Source organism: Neolamprologus multifasciatus, chromosome 12, assembly GCF_963576455.1.
Source record: "Neolamprologus multifasciatus chromosome 12, fNeoMul1.2, whole genome shotgun sequence".
In the NCBI taxonomy this organism is placed as follows: domain Eukaryota; kingdom Metazoa; phylum Chordata; class Actinopteri; order Cichliformes; family Cichlidae; genus Neolamprologus; species Neolamprologus multifasciatus.
The window spans coordinates 28,485,385-28,504,684 of record NC_140450.1 but is presented as its reverse complement, the minus strand read 5'-3'; the positions used below and the strand labels follow the sequence as shown (position 1 = coordinate 28,504,684).

At 41.7% G+C, this 19,300-nt stretch overlaps 2 protein-coding genes and 1 long non-coding RNA gene across 5 annotated transcripts in view; 1 reads left to right on the top strand and 2 right to left on the bottom strand.

Annotated features, from left to right (window-relative positions):
• Positions 1–9,572, bottom strand: part of ccdc180 (coiled-coil domain containing 180) — a 28,833-nt gene extending 19,261 nt beyond the window's left edge. The window contains 8 exon segments of the mRNA XM_085181504.1: positions 926–1,089; positions 1,164–1,259; positions 2,936–3,046; positions 3,241–3,369; positions 3,474–3,583; positions 6,406–6,485; positions 6,564–6,661; positions 9,408–9,572. Of these exon segments, the coding sequence (XP_085037630.1) occupies positions 926–1,089; positions 1,164–1,259; positions 2,936–3,046; positions 3,241–3,369; positions 3,474–3,583; positions 6,406–6,485; positions 6,564–6,661; positions 9,408–9,467 (848 nt within the window). The 5' untranslated portion in view covers positions 9,468–9,572.
• A 1,105-nt stretch (positions 9,573–10,677) lies between these two features.
• On the bottom strand, positions 10,678–19,234 carry card9 (caspase recruitment domain family, member 9). 3 transcript variants are annotated; one of them, XM_085181514.1, is made up of 13 exons: positions 19,105–19,234; positions 18,904–18,973; positions 17,887–18,024; positions 17,681–17,799; positions 17,374–17,580; positions 17,211–17,294; positions 16,313–16,537; positions 14,682–14,807; positions 14,410–14,598; positions 14,274–14,331; positions 14,077–14,198; positions 13,940–13,992; positions 10,678–13,854 (listed from the first exon to the last, which is right to left on the bottom strand). In XM_085181514.1, exons 1-13 carry the CDS (start codon positions 19,216–19,218, stop codon positions 13,767–13,769), a joined length of 1,593 nt encoding a protein of 530 aa, XP_085037640.1. In that variant the 5' UTR covers positions 19,219–19,234; the 3' UTR covers positions 10,678–13,766. The 3 variants fall into 3 exon arrangements, with proteins under 3 accessions (XP_085037640.1, XP_085037641.1, XP_085037639.1); XM_085181515.1 differs by lacking the exon at positions 19,105–19,234 and having other exon boundaries at positions 14,077–14,176; positions 14,270–14,331; positions 18,904–19,102; XM_085181513.1 differs by lacking the exon at positions 19,105–19,234 and having other exon boundaries at positions 18,904–19,102.
• LOC146507215 (uncharacterized) lies at positions 17,936–19,078 on the top strand. Its single transcript, XR_014877384.1, has 4 exons — positions 17,936–18,049; positions 18,385–18,506; positions 18,820–18,856; positions 18,964–19,078. It is a non-coding gene; the product is annotated as an uncharacterized LOC146507215 (long non-coding RNA).
• Positions 19,235–19,300: the final 66 nt, after the last annotated feature.

Below are 19,300 nucleotides of genomic sequence, written 5' to 3'. Positions count from 1 at the left end.
TAAAGGCTTTGGATGTTGTAGGGCTGTCTTGGTTGACATGCACCTGCAACATTGCGTGGAGATCTGGGGCCATGCCTATGGATCGGCAGACTGTGGTTGTGATTCCCATCTTTGAGAAGGGGGACTGGAGGGTGTGCTCTAACTACGGGGGGATAATACTCATCAGCCTCTCTGGAAAGGTCTATGCCAGGGCACTGGAAAGGAAAGTTCATTCATTCGTCAATTCTCTGATACAGGAAGAACAATGTGGTTTTCATCCTGGACCCAGAACATACAACCAACTCTTTATCATCTTAAGGAACTATGTGGGAGTTTGCCCAACCAGTCTACATGGGTGAAGTGATCTGGGCACATCCCACTGTAAAGAGGCTGCAGGGCAGACTCAGGACACGCTGGAGAAATGATATCTCTGGATATAATGGATGGATGGATGGATGGATGGAATGGATAACAGTGTAGTTATTTAAACATTTAACCCTGAAATGTCTCACAATCTCTCAGTTTTCTTCATGATGAAATTACGGAAAATGTTCTGGTATCTGATTACCCAGACTGCCCTGTATTTATAATAAGTTAAATTTAATATTGTCAGCCACTTTTTGCCACCCCTTCTTTTTTGTTTTCGTTGCTTTGGTGACAATGCCTGTAGTCTAAATCCTAGTCCTCCCCTAACAGGAATTCTTGCTTTGCTAAGGAGAATCTTCGTGCCCTGCCATTATTGATATATTCTGTAGTTAATGACCTCTAGAGTCATAAGAGGAGTTATTTTGGATTACCAAATTCAGCAATTCCAATCTAATTCTCTTCTGACTTTGGGAAAATGACCAAAGTGGATTAGAGTGTTGAACAAGCTAATCCTGAATCTTTTAAGCTGCTTTTAGGCTTCTTTAACGCACATCAATGTATAACATGGTGCTCCACTCACCTGAACTGATCTACAATTCTGTGGACTCTTTTCCTTCTCCAGTGACTCAGACAGTCACTGGAGTGCCGACGAAGGATTGACTCCTTATGTAGATTTTCCTCCTGGAGGAGCAGCAGCAGTCGGGCAATGCTGCGACGGTTTGCTAGCAGAGTCTGATTCAGCTTCTGAGACAAACAGAGATATAGAAGTGCAATTTATCATTTTAGGTAGGTTAGAGGTCAGATGAGAGGTGACTTACTGTAGCTTCAGTGTGGATTAGCCTGTGGATGTCAGATGGATGCAGGAAACTGATCTGCTCCAACACACGGTAGTACTTCCTGATAATAGCTCTGATCTATGAGAAAAAGAAAAATACATTGACTGATCTTACTGATCCCTTATCATATCATTAGCCTTTCTAAGGCAGTTGAAACTATGTAGGCCCTCCAGAGTTGGAAAGAGGCATCAAATAATTTTCTGGGCAGTGCTAACACTCTGAGCTCCTGTTTTGTTTCCACTCTGCAACAAGTAGGTGGACTCATCCCCCCAAGAAATGAGCCCACCTACCTGTGGCTGAAAGACCCACGGTTGTGGTCAGATGCTTACATACATGCATGATGGGCACGAATGTTTTGGGGTTAAAATGATTTCTTTGAACTGCTCTTTTTCCAGAATGATTATACAGCATGTGCATCTTTAATATCTTAAACAAACAGGAAGTGGTGCACAAGTTTGAATTTTGGTTTGGTTTTTCTCCACAGCTGCTCAGCAGTATACACACTGGCTGTTCTATTATTCTATCCACTTTGTGTACCAGTACCACTGAGGGCAAACCAGCCCCAGAGCATCAAACTACCACCACCATCAATGACAGCTGATAAAGTGTTCTTAGGATTGAAAGCCTCACTTTTACTACTCATCATGCCATCGTGGCCAAATAGTTCAATCTTTGTCTCTGACCATAAAACCTTTCTCTTGGGGACATTTGGCTTCTCCACATGAGCAGCTGCAAATTTCAGCCAAGATTAAAAGCGTCTGTTAAAGAGCAGGGCCTTCTTTCGTGATCAGCACTCTATTATTCCATGAAGATGTAAAACCCGGTTTTAAATCATTTTCCTCTTGTCTCAGGGTGATAGTTTGGGTCTTCTTCCAGAACTTGATAAAGTGGTGACACATCTGAACAATTGTTTGAACTTATCATCTTAATATGTGCTCCAATGACTCCAAGAGACCTTCCCAACTTGTGTAAATGTACAATTCATAGATCAACCACTTCTTTACAAGGCTGTAAATGTGGAACCTTCAGCAGCACTTATTAAAAGACTTAAGTGAGTCTATGTATATATTTAAGCTTGTATCCATACTTGTGTCTATGTTTGGATTAGTTAAAATCCAAAACAAATTTAAACTTGTGCACCCAATTCCTGATTTTAAGACATCAAAGCTGTTGTATAATCATTCCATCCATCCATCCATTCGCTTCCGCTTATCCTTTTCAGGGTCGCGGGGGCGCTGGAGCCTATCCCAGCTGTCATAGGGCGAGAGGCGGGGTACACCCTGGACAGGTCGCCAGTCTGTCGCAGGGCCAACACACAGGGACAGACAACCATTCGCGCTCACATTCACTCGCACATTCACACCTAATGGCAATTTGGATTTTCCAATTAACCTATCCCCACAAGCTGCATGTCTTTGGCCGGTGGGAGGAAGCCGGAATACCCGGAGAGAACCCACGCAAACACGGGGAGAACATGCAAACTCCACACAGAAAGACCCCGGCCTGATGTTGGAATTGAACTCAGGACCTTCTTGCTGTGCGGCAACAGTGCTAACCACCGTGCCACCGTGCTGCCCTATATAGTCATTCCACCATGGGAAAAAAATAGTTTAAAGAAATGTATTATGAAGATTTTAAGTATACTTCTGACCACAACTGTACAGTACTGCCCTCTATTGTTCAACCATTGACTGTGGGTGTCAGATGGTTTCTTTGGGTAAAATTTTAAAAGTGTCAGTGACGCTCAGTCTGACCTGGTCAGTACGTTGTTTTTCAGTTTCAGTCAGTTTGAGGTTAAGTTCTATGATAGTGGTCTTCTTCAGCTTCACATCTTCCTCTACCTCCTTCCAAAGACCGTGGATCTCCTGCACACACATGAAATTAACACTCTCAAAACCAATCACATTTCTCCAGCCCATAAGATATTATTTTCACACTCCACCAACCACACCAAGTCTAATTATTCTGAAGGTTTGGGGATTTTTTAAAAAATCACAAGCTTCATCAGGCTGCAGGTTTAAAACTGTATTTGATCTTCTAAACTTTATGTCATGTGTACCTGCATACTGACATCTTCCAGATCTTCCAGCTGATTCATTCTGACGTTCAGGGTGTCCAGTCTGAGATCCACCTCCTGCAGACTGGACAATAGCTCCTGACTGATGGCCTTTACCTGAGTCTCACACACCTGACACAATGACAGACAGTGGCCAATAATTTCACACAGAGTATGTATTGTGGCACCACAGCATGTATTGCCCTCAGGTGCAGTGTAACTACAATGCATTGTACCTGAGACAGCTGGCTCAGGTCTGAATCCAGCTGTTTGAGAGCCTCTTGATGTTTTTGACTTTTTTTTTCTGTCAGACGTTCAATAATGTCAGAGCCGGGATGATCAACAACTAAAAGAAAGAGAGAAGCTTCTGACTGTGATGTGAACATTGGCATTTTAACTTAATGTTTCTGTTAGATTAGCTGATCTAGCTGCAAACATTCAGGTCTGAAAAATGAAACAAGCAAGTGCCAAAAACCCCACTCTGTAGTCTTTCTTCCTGTCCAAAAACAAGTAAATCCCAGCTTTATAGTAGTAAAAAGCTTTTTTAAATGTTACAAAAAATTGCTTTGCCCTCTGTGAATAGTAACCAGGGCCTGCTGGGGGCTCAGCTTTGGTTGTGTTAAGGAATGGTGGGCAGTGAGACCAGTGGCATGTGGAGTGAATTCATGACGATGTTTATGTGAAGCGTAGTTTGGATCTTCTTTTGCTGCTGGTTCGTCAATATTGTTTGGAGAGAGATCAAACTAACAGCTTTAGAATCAGCGCAAAAAGGGCGTGAACACAAAGCGCAGACCCGCAGACAGATCAGAATCAGCGAGCTGTCGGCTTTCAGCCCCGACTGTGAGAAAGGCGACATCTAACTGATTCTGATCCGCGGGTTGCGCTGTGTGTTTAAGTCTTTGTGCAGAATCCGTGTTCCTGCTCTCATTTACTGTCTTAGCTGTTTGGTGGTTGTTGAAATTTTGTGAGATTTCACCAGAGATTCTGGCATTTCGGGCAAAATAAATTTATATTAAAAAATTGATTCAGGATTTTAATGAATCGATTTTACATTATCCAAGCCAGAATCGATTTTAATCATAAATCGATTATAAAAACCCACCCCTAGTGGCTATGGTGGAGCTTCCACAGAGGCAACAGGTGGATGAGGGAAGGGGAGGCAGGAGGAGGAGAGACCCGAGGCAGCCGCTGGTCCGAGTATCAGGTGAACTGAACTTCAGGTAAGAAGTTATGACCTGCAATCTATCTGGGTCAGATATAAACCAAGTTTAGATGGAGTTTATTTTCGTTGTGCTGACTTTTTACAGTCAGTTACAATAACTAGCATGACGGAGTTTCTATACAGCTGTTCGGTTGCTATGATGTTACTGATAGTGAACTTTATTTTATTCATAAGGTTAGTTAGTAGAGTTGCTAACGGCTCCTTAAAAAAATGGAATGGTCCCTCATTCAGAGAAAATATTATGCGTTTTGTATTGAGCTGAGAAGAGACGCAGTTTGTCCCGGACTTTAGCTAGAATGGAAAAAGACACAAAGCTGGAGTTATTCTGTCTTTACGCTGCACAGCTGCCTCTTCTCTCACCCCCCCACCCCCACCCCTTCTGTTGCTACTTCAATCATGAAACTGATCAATGATCAGCTGATCGGCTTTTCTCTCTTGTTTATTTATCGCCCACTTTGCGCCAGAAACAGGAAACCAGCGGATGTCACGCTAAACAACAGCAGCACGTTTAAGCTTGATCAGCTGTTGTTAGAATTTATTTAATATTAATTTCTAGTATCAGCTGATGTTTGCTGGAGCCACAGCTGTAAAAGCTGCTGGTCAGGATGTCGGTTTGGATATGTGGTGAGAGGGAAACATGAGGATGAAACCAGGAGATGTCCTTACGGAATCATCAGAGCTGAACAGGTGATGGAGAAACAGGTTTACCTTTTAGGTGACATAAATGAGTTGAAGGGAAGTTATGAACTGTTTCTGAGAGACAAATAACACCAGCATCCTTTTCTGAGTAGCTGACAGCTGATAGCTGTGCAGGGGCGGATCTAGCAAAGTGTTGCCAGGGGGCCAGGTAGGGCATTAACAGGGAGAGGGGGGCACAAAGAAATACTTTTCTTTCTTATTCTCATTTAAAATATCTAGCTTTTATTAAATAATAATCTGAATCTTGCGAACAAAGTTTTATCTGACGTAAAATGTATAGAAATCATACATATAACAAAAAGACAGTGTACATCACTGTCACAACAGCATTTGTTTTCATTCAAAGGCTTTATGGCTTTAATACCTGGTGGGCCGGTCTGTAGTGAAAATGCCCAATTTTTTGTCCCAGTCCAGTCCTGCAGGTTAATACTGGCAGTGTCACCATGCCAGCTGACTGTATTTCATCATCAGCCAGTGTTGTTCTTTATACATCAATATTACCAAAGTTTACCATAAGGCAGCATAGAAAGTATTTACTTGCTTTCAGGTTTTATTCAAATGTTAGTCTTTTCATTTGTTTCCCCACTTTTTTCCTGTTTCAAAATCAAACAGCAGTTTGTGAGAAGATTATCTTCTTTTTTTAATAGGCATTGGTTTTGCATTGGCATTGGCTAATTTGCCAATTGTATGTTAAAAATGTTCGTATTTTAATATTCAAAAATGTTTTTGCCCAAAACATATGTGCACTACATGTCAGTAAAAATACTATGCAAATATTGATGTCCTTGACTGCTGAATAAACACTGACTGATTGTATCTCTTGTACTTTATCAACGCAGTATCTAAAAACTTTGCACCGTAGTGGTTAAAATCTCATTCTAATAAGAGTTAAAAGCGCATTCGGTTATTAGGTTTATAGGGTTATTGAATTATGGTTAACGGTTGGTAGAATTGTTTTTAACATTATCTGCCAATTACATCTGCCACCCTTCTCCAAATCTGTGCCCCTACCTGGCCCCCCAGGTAAAAATTTTCTAGACACGCCACTGAGTGAGACACCATGCATTCTAAAAAAGGTAAAAACAACAAGTGAACACAAGTAAACCTAGATCCATTGTCCACCCTGTATGTAGCCATGACTGCACATGACTTGACAGCACAGTTTCGGGCGAGTGGCACCCCAGACCCACTTTAGCTACGACCCTGTTGTATTGCATGTCTGTTGTAGAAGTAAAAGCACCACTAACCCACGGCATCTGGAAGTCTGCCGACATCATCTATGACATCATCATCATCATCATCACTGTGCTCCGCCTGCTGCCTTCTACTAAAGGAAAAAACACAACATGTTTTGAGAGAGTGGATGCAGTACAGATATGTAACAGTGGTGTGTGTCTCTGTCTACCTGCTGGCTGTGCTGCAGTGTGTGTTGCTGTCCACATCAGACAGACAATTTGTCCCGGTGTCTCTGCGTCCGGCTAGAAGAGATCTGGACAGCTGAGCCTGAAACACATGAGAACAAGAAACAGCTCAGTCACTGCTGCAACAGAACATGTCAGCCCTCGTCAGACATCTTGAGTTCTGCTGATCAGTGAGCCCATGTTGTCAGTTTTACTCTTCAAGGAAGAAGGAAGGAAATGGTGAAGTGGTTCTGTATGAACACAGGAGGTGTGCACAGTCAGACTGTACACACCTCCTGTGCTCACAGTGCTCCTACTGCAGCATCAAATCCCACTGCTTGAGGCCTCTGTTTGTGATTTCTTACTAGGAAGGAGTCAGTGAGGTTTGGTAACCTCTGCTCAATGATTCAAAGTATGAAAGTGTCAGTTTTTTCTAAAACATGCTTAACCCTCATCAAATCAATGCATTAATGCAAAATCAGTAATTAATGCAACAAGCAGCACACTTCAATCCTTATGTTCATATCTTTTCTTTTTGCAGTCTGCAGTTCATGGGGCAGTTATCAATTGTCAATGGTAATTTTATTGTCAACAATGGGAAATTGATTTGCAATTTGTCCGTACACAGAGAGACAAAAACAAACAAACACCACAGCCCAAATTTTATCATCAACAAAGTGCAATGTGCAACGGCAACAAGCCTTATGGTTTAGTGTTGTTATGGCTGTAAATGTGTACTTCGGTGATTCCCAAATGCTCTCTGCTAATGAGAATTTATTTTTCAAGTTTATGTATAATATTTAAAATGTAAAACTTAACCAGATATGGAGGGAAGAGTGAGTTCCCTACATATCTGGTTCAGGCAGGCAGCTGGAGCTCTGCAGCTCCATCTGCGATTTGCCTGCAGTGACGAGTTTGGAACCAAGATGTCTTGATATGACAAAGGATTTATCTGCAGACAACAGCTGGTAGGAGTACAAAAGTGTTTCTACTCAGGAAACTTAAACATGACCTCTGGTGCACACATCAAAGACTTTTGATCGGTTTCCTGACCACTTAGTTTTGACCTGGCCTTTTCTAACAGCTGATCTACAAACCTTTCTAAATAGTCATAATATTTTTGAGAAGTTCCAGTCGGGCTTCAAAACCCACCACAGCACAGAAACTGCCCTCGTAAAAATACTTAATGATATTTTATTAATCACTGACTAAGGAGACCCAGCTGTGCTCCTGCTCCTAGACTTAACTGCAGCCTTTGATACTGTTGACCACAGCATTCTGATCTCCCGTTTGGAGCAATGTGGTATCAAAGGTATCCCCTTGGAATGGTTTAGGTCGTACCTCTCCGAGAGGACTTTTTCCGTGAGCCTTGATGATTTTATTCCTTCCCCAGCTCCTTTTACTTGTGGTGTCCCGCAGGGTTCCGTATTAGGCCCAATTCTTTTTTCAATCTATATGTTGCCCCTAGGTTTAATCTTTAGGAAGCATAACATCTGTTTTTTTTGGATATATGGCGCCCGCTATTGGGTTACTTACCTGATGATCTGAAGTAAACCATAGTGAGAGGGGCAGCCCCACTCCGATGGCGGGTTGAGTTTGTCAGGACAAATGTGTAAATGACTGGTAGACCGAATTATATATACTGTATTCGTTTTTCGTTTACATGTCTCAGACTGCTTATTGTGTTTGTTTTTTTGTTTTTTCTCTCTCTGTTGTTGTTGTGGTAGTTGTTTTTGTCTTTTCTTTCTTTTTCTTTTTTTGTATAAAGGAAAAAGTAAATAAAGATATGATGAAGAAAGAAAACCTGGATGGCCTCAAATTTTCTTACCTTCAACGGGGATAAAACTGAGGTAATTATTTTTGGACCAAGCTGTAATTTCAATGCCCCAGATTTGGATTTATGTAACCTAACATGTGCTGTTAAAACGCATGTAAAAAACCTGGGGGTTTTTTGGATAGCAAACTTACATTCAAGAAACAAATTAATTCAGTTGTCCAGCGGTCCTTTTTTAAAATAAGGCTCCTATCCAAAGTGAGATCTTTTTTATCCTTTAGAAACTTGGAACGAGCAATTCATGCGTTTGTTTTATCTCAACTGGATTACTGCAATTCACTATATGTGGGTGTCAGTCAGTCCAGCTTGGCCCGGCTCCAACTTGTACAGAATGCTGCAGCTCGCCTTTTGACTCGTGTGAAGAAACACCAAGTTCGTGTCCAAATTCATGGGCTGCATCCTCCTGAGGCCGCATTTGTAGACTGATTACGTCACAGCGACGCGCCGAAGGCTGTCCAAATTCTTATTACTCCGGTGCTTGCTTCCCTTCATTGGCTTCCAGCGCGTTTTAGAATTAAATTCAAAATCTTACTTTCGACTTATAAAGTGCTAAATGGCCAGGCACCGGACTTTTTGTCTGACCTATTGTAGCTTTATACGCCCTCTAGTGCCCTTCGATCAAGCGATCACCTGCTTCTTACCTTACATAAGTACAACACAACGATATCATCCGGTTCGCACGGGAGATCGGGCATTTGCGGTTGTGCCACCGAAAATATGGAATGATCTACCTCTCCACATTAGAAAGGCCCCAACTGTTACTCTTTTTAAATCGCATCTTAAAACATATTTTTTTACTCTGGCTTTCGAAACTGTATGAGAGTTATCAATTATTTTATCCTAAATTTCTTTTAATTTTCTTACCTGTTGTTGTTGTTAATGTCATTGTTTAATTGTTATTTTGTACAGCACTTTGGTCAACTTCCTGTTGTTATTAAATGTGCTTTATAAATAAATAAATGAAAATGAAATCTCTTTGTTGCGGCGTTCAGGTAAAGTGTGACCTCAAACCCACCTGAGCGTCGAACAGCTGCCGGTAAACTTCCCCGCTCGGAACCGCGGTGCTCTCACACATTACGATGAGGCTTGCTGCAATCGTCAGTCCAGGCTGACAGAAACACTGTTTAATAACCTTTCTTTCTGTTGTCACACACACTAAACCATGTACCTGCTCGGGCTGAGCGTTTTTCCCGTCACCATGACAATGTAACTTGGACGAAAGCTGTGTGGCGTTCCGGGTCAACGGGAAAAGTGTGCACTCTGTTTGCAGTTCCAAGAAATCAAACTTTTCTTACATTTTTACCACTTTCCTGGTGTGAAGGAGTAAAAAGAAGGTAAAACGCAAGTAGCACCGAAGCACCTAAAACCAGTATGGACAACCAAAGCGATAGACCGAGAAAAACACAGCTTTAGTTATTTGGGCCAACTGTCCCTTTAAATAAACATTGTCATAAACGGAAGCACCGAGACCTCGTCCATGTGTCGAGATGGTTCCTCAAACTGCAGTAAAATAAAGTCCAAACATCCAGTCTGAGGTTCCTCAAAGAGCAAAATGTCAGCTCCAGTTGGCCTTTTCTTCAGACTGTGTCACTCATCAGTTCTGTATTTCATTTTTTTTTTCACATTTATGTAAATTATTTGAAAATTATAGAAAGCAAACCTACTGTAGCTGAAATACTACATGTTGTGGTTATTACTGTTCCAAAATGTAGCTGAAAGTGAACATAAAAAGCTGGAGAGTAAACTTTGCTGGTCTCCAAAACCAGAGAGTGAAAAACAAAAGATCCTCTGACCCTCCACACCACCTCTCCATGGAATTGTGAAGAAAACACCTCCGATGACCTCTTGAGGCTGGCTCCAGAAGCGAGTCATACAGACTCCTGTTAAAATTAGGAGCTTTAAAGCAGAGCAGGAGCCTTACTGTCGGATATCCTGAGGTGGAGGGGATTCACTCTATCAGGAGAGACCAGGAGCTCTGAAGAAAATATTGGATCACCTGTCAAAATCTGAAAATTCATCAGCGATAGAAGAAAACTGAAAAATCAGTGCAAGAGCTGATCATATTATCTCCCTCAGTGATTAACTGTGCTTTATTGAACATTTGCTGCTAATTAAATAGAAAAATAAATCTTCTTGATTGATTAAATACTGAAAAAAGACAAAAATCCAATATGTTCTTCTGGGCAAAACAAAACAAAGTTATATCCTGATTCTAATAATTTAACATCCACAACACTTCATACAAAAATCAAACTTAAGAAATTAAATAGGAATAACAAGAAACAGAGATTTGAAAAATGTTTTATGACATCAAGCTCAATTTATAAATTCTTTAAATCCCACAGTAAAATGAATTTTAACAAAGTTCTTAAATCAAACTTCACAAAAATGAAATCACATTATTTTGGTTGCCTGTTCTGCTCATGCTTGGCTCTATGTTTTTTTTTTTCTGGGTTTCCACTACAAGATCATCTTTTTTTGTTTAATCTTATTTAAGTTCTTCCTTCTCAAAAAGACTGAGCCTCCCTGTTTCAACGGCTTCTGGAGGCCTCCTGAAGAGCAGCACCTGTGCTGATGATCTGTACTGTCTGTAGTTTGTAGGCATTCTGTACCTGCTGCAGGTGACTATATAAATAAATTTGTGACAAGCTGACATCAGTTTGTGATGGAAGCCAGAAAAAGAAAAAGAAAAAAGAAAGCTGAAAACATAATCCAGAACTTTGGCTCGCAGGCATTACTTCTACACATCACTGTCATTATTTGAAACTTTTAGCATGTTCATAATAAAGACAAGCCACACTGTAAATTACATATAGACAGAAGTAAAGAAGAAAAATCAGATTATGTACACTGTAACAAAAGTCATCAATAAAAAATATGGGTTATTGGGGTGTTTGAATGCCGTGGAAAGTGACATTCAGACAAGAAAAAAGTATAATAAACATTGTTAATAAATAATAACTATCTATTTAATTTGCCCTGAGTACCTAATTATTCAAAGTTAATTGTAATTTTTAATTAATAATTTTTAAAAGCCATTAGTAAAGTTTTAATTGGTTTTATAATGTCAATAATTTGTGTTTAAAATAATGGTAATGATATCAATTATAATTTTATAGCATTTATGTTTCATTATGTATTCAATCATAGCAGATAAGACACGCTAACTGCATTCTGCAGACATAATGATTTTAGTGTCCATGCAACATTCATCAAAATAGTAAAGTGAGACCAGTTTCAATTTCAAATCATTATATTTTAAACCAGGATCTCTCCTTAAAGCTAGTGAAAGAAACAAGAACAAAAACAGCAGCCTCCAGGTTCACAGCCGCTGATGTCAAGCCTGCTTATACAAAGTAAATACTGTATACTAAACATCGCTTCATTATTTATAATAACAATCCAATTAATATGTAGCAAAGTCTAAATGAAGTATCAGAGTCTGGAATCTGGGATTTTCTCCGGCTTCCAGGTAACACTTTTTATATTGAACAAAACAAATAATTTTGACAAACACTGCAAGTTTCCTGATTTCAGAGCATGAAATGTTAAAGTGAAAAAATTAACTTCTAGGTGAAAAGAAAGCCAACTTCAGATTCAAATGGAAACTGAAAGCTCTGTCAATTTTTAGAAATCTGAGCAGATTTGGATCCACTGTTTGGTCATGGTCTGGTCTTTCTGTGCTTTTCCTAAGTTGAAATCTTATTTAACAGGCGGAGAGTTCTTTTTGTCTTTGGGATCGTATCTCAGAGAGCAATGGCATGTAAACATGAATATTTAGCTTTCATGCTTTAACTTGGAAAGATTATTTAAAATCGCTAAAAACCATATGATGTACAACTGTACATCTCTGCATCACCCCAACATACCGCATCTTCTCATTGCTCTTCTCACTGATCACATAACTACATACATCATAGACACTAGTTTAACTAGTGTGTTACCAGAAACAGTGCCAGTGCAGAGCCAATTCTGACTTGGTGAAAATCATGGCAGACAGAATCTGTAAGCTGCATTTGCCCTTCCCATAGTCACCAGCAGCAGTGGTTTCAACTTTGGACACAACAATTTTATGTTAGGAACAAAGTTTTTAGCATCAGCAAGAGTCATTTCTTGTGGAATTTTCTGGACCTGGGTCTAGATTGCCAACTATGGGAAAAGCAATAAATGTGTCCATTCCATAGACTGTATGTTAAAGTTGGACAAATCTTCATGAAAGTGCCTGAATTATTTCTAATGGCCAGGAGGGGGCGACTTCTCTGGTTGCAAAAAGACTTCCAGTTGTGTAAAAATCAATAAGAAAATCACAAGTTGTCAGCCAATGAGCACATGGCATTTGTTTTTGTGTTTTTTTTTTTTCATCAAAATGCTCAGTTGAAGGCTTCACCAACCTAGAAGTGATGTCTCATTGGGTGCATCCATCTTCTACATCGGTTGAAAGCACCTTCTGTTTTCATACGCCTTAACTGTGGAATATCCCACCTCGTTATATCAGAATTATGAGCTCTGTCAGTGATTTTAAAGGAAAATTTCCCGCGTTTAATGTGAAATATTAATACATATATTATAGTTATAAGGGGAATCCAGAAAAGTGTCTAGAAGTGACATGACCACCAGGGATAATAGAAAGTCAATGGAATTCAGTTATGTCAAGATGAAATAACCTTTGGCGATGCGCAGTGGGCGGGTCTGAGTTAAACTTTTCTCAACTTCAAGCTGAGCGTTTTAAATGACTACCGGTGAATCCAAAGATGCTGCTAATTCACAAATGAAAGGGTGGTAAATACCTCAGCGACGTACCTAAGCAGCTTGAAGCTGGAACGTCTACTCGTGACCAATCGTCTGCTACAAAATTTCTACAAACTGCTTCCTCTGTCAACTCCCCTTAGGGCCAGATTTTCTAACGGTCAGCAGCAGCAGCGCATAACCCTCATCAGGTTCATCAGTTCGGCTCCTTATGACTCACTAGGTTGTGCTGCTCTTGGTTCATTTCTCATTACTGAAATAAACTGGCTGGATCTAGTTTTTAAATGAGCAATTTTATCAAGTGAGATGCAGAATTTCCTCTCCCATCTCTGCACTTTTGCAAATGCAGCATCACACAATCTTGCATCCTTCAGTAAATCTGGCCTTCAGTTTTTAGGTTGACAGTTGTGATGTATTGTTGCTATTAAGTTTACATTTTTTTTCTTTAAGTCCTATTAGAAATTCTTGTATTAAACATAAACAGCTATATGTTGTCTTCATTTGTCTGAAGTAAAACTTAATTGCTGCTTCTTACAGTTGTTTTGGTGTTGCCATGTGGAGCACTTTGAGCTGCAGGTTGATAAAAATATGCCATGCATTTAACGTTAAATACATTCATGGCGTCACATCAGTCAGAGTCGGTGATGTCGCTGCTGTCGTCGAGGTTACAGGCTATATAGTCTGTACTGTTGAGCTTTGACCTGAGGGCTCGCTTCCTGTTGGAAATAAGAACACAGTCATACTCACACTGTATGCATGTACAGATGTATAGAAATAAAGTTTAAAAAAGCCAGTACTAACCTGCGGTAAACAAAGTTTGAACGACCTCTAAAACAGACTTCTGCTTGCTCCTCCTGTAGACGAACAGACAGGCTTTGAAGTCTCTTCCAAACACCATGAGTTAAATTAGCAGTGTGAATAAGGCATGTAGAAATTACCCATGATACAGTATTACTGGATTTGAAGCCAGGCTCGACGATTTCTCCTGGAGAGTCATTCTGCTGCCGCTGAGCCTCGTCATTCTCCCCCGACGTCCCGCTGGGAACCTCCTCACTGCTGCCTGTTCACACAAAACCACTGCACGTGACATCACCTCACATTACCCCATGTCATCTCATCACATGACATGACTGACCTTTAGCAGTGCTCTTTGGAGGCTCCTCCTCTTCCTCGCTGCTCACGCTCCTTTCACACTGAGGACAGAAGCCGTTGTTATTACCTCATCAATACTTCACCTTCATAAAATTCCTCCTCCTCCAGCTGCTCCTCACCTGATGAGAGTTGGAAGTGATTCTGCGGAGGCGTGTCCTCAGCTGTAGCTCCTCCCCCTGTGACCTCAGCAGCAGAAGCTCCAGCCTGTCCATTTGCTCAGTCAGCTTTCTGACCTGCTCCATGTACTGGTCTTTCTCCTGCAGGAGTACCCGTGCCTCCTCATGTTTCTCTGACTGCGATGACAGCGCCTGAAGAACCGACCAGAGTTAACACCCACCAACATTCTGCCCCACCTCCCGTTCTTATCCCTTCTCCTTCTCAGGCTCCTCACCTTTTCTCTCTCCCTGATCACCTCTTCCAGCTGTCTCACAGTTTGCTTGTTTTGTTGGCGGTAGATCTTGGCATCTCCTTTCAGCTGAGCACAGCGCAGTTCCAGTTCCTCTTTCTCCTCCAAACTCTGAAAACAAACACATACAGGCTTGCAAAACCAAGAATGAGATTCATACACACACATACAGCCTCCAGCAGTTACACTTGATAGCTGACACATGACACACTCGAGGGATTCACATCAAATAGAAGCATGCATGTGGATTTCCTGCTACTCTTTGCTCCAATAAAACATCCTTTTACTGTGGCATGAGCAATGCTGCTGCTCAGAAACACCATGGTGCACATTCACTACTAACTAAACTCAACCTAAAACCACATATCGCTGAAAGTATGACAAAAGTAATGATTCATCACAAGGAACATCTCAGAGATTACACTTATCTTGAAACGTTTAAAAGCCACTGAAGTTGTTTAAATATAACATCAGGATCATTTGAAGACCATAAAAGTCCCTGAGAGCACTAAATGTGAAAGTACCCAAAATAACATGTACCCCTGAATATGTCGCATGTCACACAAACATGCCAAAAACTGTAGATCCTCTAGTGACCACTTAAGGCTGGCAGCAAAAATGAGCCCATCCCTACAGACTTTTACTGTAACATGTCCAACTTTAGAGCAACAATAAACATGTCTGGAACCTCTATGAAGACTCTTTTTTTAAATATATTTGGACATTGTTTAAGAAATTGATTGTTTTGATTAATTGGTGTCGAAACATCCAGCTGTAACTGATCAGTGTTTGCTAGACTTCACTTCCATTAATCTGAGTCCCTGAATTAAATGTCAGGAATGTGTTTGTGCCTATAAAAGCATTTTTAATTGAGTTATGTAAAACATGATAATATAATAAATTAATCTGCTGTGTAGAACATCACACCCGAAAAGTTTGTGATTTGGTTTTGGTGAGTGAAATACTTTGTGCTCAGCAGACGTCTAAATGTGCACAAGCTGTACAATTTATTGATGCAGGAACTTCACACTCCAAGCAGAGAAGCTCAGACCTCCCTCTCCCCAGCCACCTCCTCCAGTTTATCCGGGGGAACACCAAGGCGTTCCCAGGCCAGCCGAGAGATATAATCTCTCCAGCGTGTCCTGGGTCTGCCCTGGGGCCTCCTCCCAGTGGGACATGCCCAGAAAACCTCGCACAGGAGGCGCCCAGGGGGCATCCTTGTCAAATGCCCGATCCACCTCAACTGGCTCATTTTGATGTGGAGGAGCAGCGGCTCTACTCTGAACCCCCCCTTGAATGGCCGAACTTCTCATCCTCTCTAAGGGAGAGGCCAGCCACCCTTCAGAGGAAGCCCATTTCCGCCGCTTGTATTCGCGATCTCGTTCTTTCGGTCACTACCCACAGCTCATGACCACACTCCACCCTCTAATCCAAATATGGTCACTTAAGGGTCCCAGAAAACTAAATGGAATCAGCCAAAATGCTAATATTACATGTGATACATTCTACCATTTAAATTTCCCTGAATGCATCATATTTATTTGCTTAAAGGGAGCTGCTTTGCATTCTGTTAGCCATGTGCTATAGTCTTGTTTGAAACTACCGGTGCTCCTCACCCTGGCTCTCTGCTCCTCTGTTTTGTGGAGTTCTCTCCTCAGTCTGAACACAGTGGAGAGGAGGTTCATCATAGGAGCTTTGCTCTCCTGCTTCTCCTGCTTCTCCTGCTGCTTTGGTGCCTCCTCCTTCTTCTCCTGCTTTTTCTCCTCCTGTTTCTCCTCTTTCAGCTCCTCCAGTTTATCCGGGTGGAAAAAGGTCTCAGTGGGCAAAGCTAGACTCTTGCTCTGAAATACACAAGTTAACACGTTAATCTAAGTGGTGTTTTTTGACCTTTAAACAGTTTTTAAGCTCTGCAAAAAGAACTGAAGTGTAGTCTGGGATAAGACGTGTGCGAAATACTTTTCACTACTAATCAGTTCATGTGGGATAACATATGAAAGGTGTTTGAATTGTTTGTTAAAGTGTAGCTGTGAAAATTGCCTTTAAAACCAAGTCCAGTGCAACAAAATTGTAGGGAAAAGCAGATTCTAGGCAAAGCAGCAGAAACAGTCATGTGAAAGTTTTGGTCTTCACCAAACATTGCTCAGTGTGCTACGGCCGAACATCTCCACTTTGGTTGTTTCTATCCACAGGATGTGGTTGTGGTTTCTTCACATGCAACCCTGGAAACCTAAGCTGTGCTGCCATGCCGTGGCAACCCTTCCAAACAAGCATTCATATTCAGTCTTTTTTTCTCATTGTATGGTCATGAATTTTAATATTTTCTTAGCTTTTCACAGGACTGCAAAGCCATGTGAAATCTTCCTCTTTCATGTGGCTGTAGTTATGTAATGTAACCTGCAGGCATGAGCTCAAACTAAAAACACTCAACAGTCGAAGCTGAATAATTCATACATAGCTGTAGTGAGGGTCAGATAAAAGGTAAAAGGGTGCTGGTGTGTGTTAGATATCCAGTACCTCCTGGAGTGGTCTCAGTGTTCGTCGCCTCAGCAGTCGAGTCTGGTTTTCTGCTCGCATCACTGTGTGTTTCAGGCGCTCTACCTACACACATAGAGGTCAGAGGTCAGGCTCTATCTCCGTACGGGTCAGCAGCATGTCAGATGGACACAGGCTAGCTGACCTCTATCTGCAGATCTCTGTTGGCCAGCAGGGCGTTGCTCTTCTCCTGGTTCAGACTGTTGATGTCAGCCATCAGACTGTAGTTGTGATCTCTGAGCTGCTTGACCTCCTCACTCAGCCGCTCCCGTTCATCTCGCACCTTCTGCACGCGCTCAGTCAGCTTCTTCAGCTCACGGTCTTTCAGCTGCTGCTGGCGAGACCACACCTCCTGAAGACAAGTGCAAGAGAGAACACAGCGATTGAACATTAAGTTTTTTGTGTAATTTCCATTTCGCTCTGTTCCTCAGTAACCGTGTGGCTGAACCAACCTGATCCTTGGCAGCAGAGCAGGCCTGCTGGCGGCGCCTCCGCTCATCCTGCAGTGCCCTCTGCAGGCGGCTGAGCTCCGACATCAAGAACTGAGTGAGACCCGATTCTCCTGCAGTGTCTGAACACGCAATACACAGCTGATCAGAATCCATTTATAATCAGTACATGAAAATATCCGAACAGGCAAACATTCAGGAAGACAGACCAATCAGGATGCTGAAGGTCTTGTTGGGTTCCTTCCCAGTGATCCGGCTATACAGTTGAGGATAATCCAGTTCCAGACTCTCCAGGAAAGCTGTGTAACCTTTGACTCCCGTTCGCTGCAAAATGTCCAGTAGGGCTCCTACAGATTAAAGGTTACAACAAAGGTCAGTGGATGCAAGACTCATTACGCTGATATATAATGGTGCTATCTATATAGGGACACCAAGGGTCAGCGAGTCCCTGCGACCGCTTTGGCCACGTTGACAGGTTTAGTGTTTGGTTGCCGAACAACAACGGCAACCAAACACTTCTTTAAACATGAACGAGGCATAATCTAAGTGAGTATGGTCTGACCTCTGTGACTCAGATGTCACCATGAATATCTATATTTGGTGAGGTTATGCGCACTCTGTTGTTTTCTTTTTGGTTGTTTTTTTAATTAATTTTTGTTCATGATGACCTAACCGATTAAGTAAATGCTTACAGTTTCTTTTAACAGAAAAACTCTGGAAGTGGGTTTGCCGACTAACGTCAACGACACCCTGCCAAGGTGTAGAGGAACCACACTGTTACAACTTCCTAGTATTTTAGACCATTATGACCACACGCAGCAGCCACTGAGTGAGAACTCTCTTTGTCTTGTTTCTAAGACATTTCTGATCTTGTCTCATACAGCTTTACTGATAGAAGTAAACTAGGCTGATGGGAAGTCTCTGAATTAAACCTCTCCGCCAGGAGACTTTTGTAATTTATGAATGTGTTTTGCTGACTCATCTTACTCATAGACAGTATAAAGGATGAACAGTGAAGATGTGTGCTTTCAGCTAAATTTTTCAAGTATTTACTTCTCCCCAGCAGTTACATGAACCCACATTTCAGATGAATTAATTAAACATTGCTGTGTTTGTTTGTTTTTTTCTTCCTTGTGGATCAGGAGGTTCACGTGGAGGCCTTTCTGGACTAACTGAAAGGTTTTTACTGGCTTCAATCTGGTATGTTTAAAAAAAAAAAAACGTACCAACTTTACGCCTCCTGATGACGAGCGCTGGGTCATTGAAAAGCTGCTCTTCATCCTCAGCACTGATCACCTGATAAGGCAGACTACACATGAACCTATCACCACCTGAAGGGAAGGAAGAGGAGGAGGAGCAACAACCACAGGAGCAGAGAGGAGAGTAGCAAGAAGCAGCAAGAAGAAGAGGCAGGAGCAAGAGCATACCTGACACTGGCGGAGGTAGGGGGTGATTCTTGAAGGATCAATAGTTTTGATGAGCAGCATCCTGAAGTCATCCAGCTGGAGCCAACAGAGGTCATCCTCACTCACTTCATCCATTGTGCCGTTACACACTACACAACACACCACTGTGCACACTGAGGACTACACTGAGTACGCTGGTTACACTGGTCCCACACAC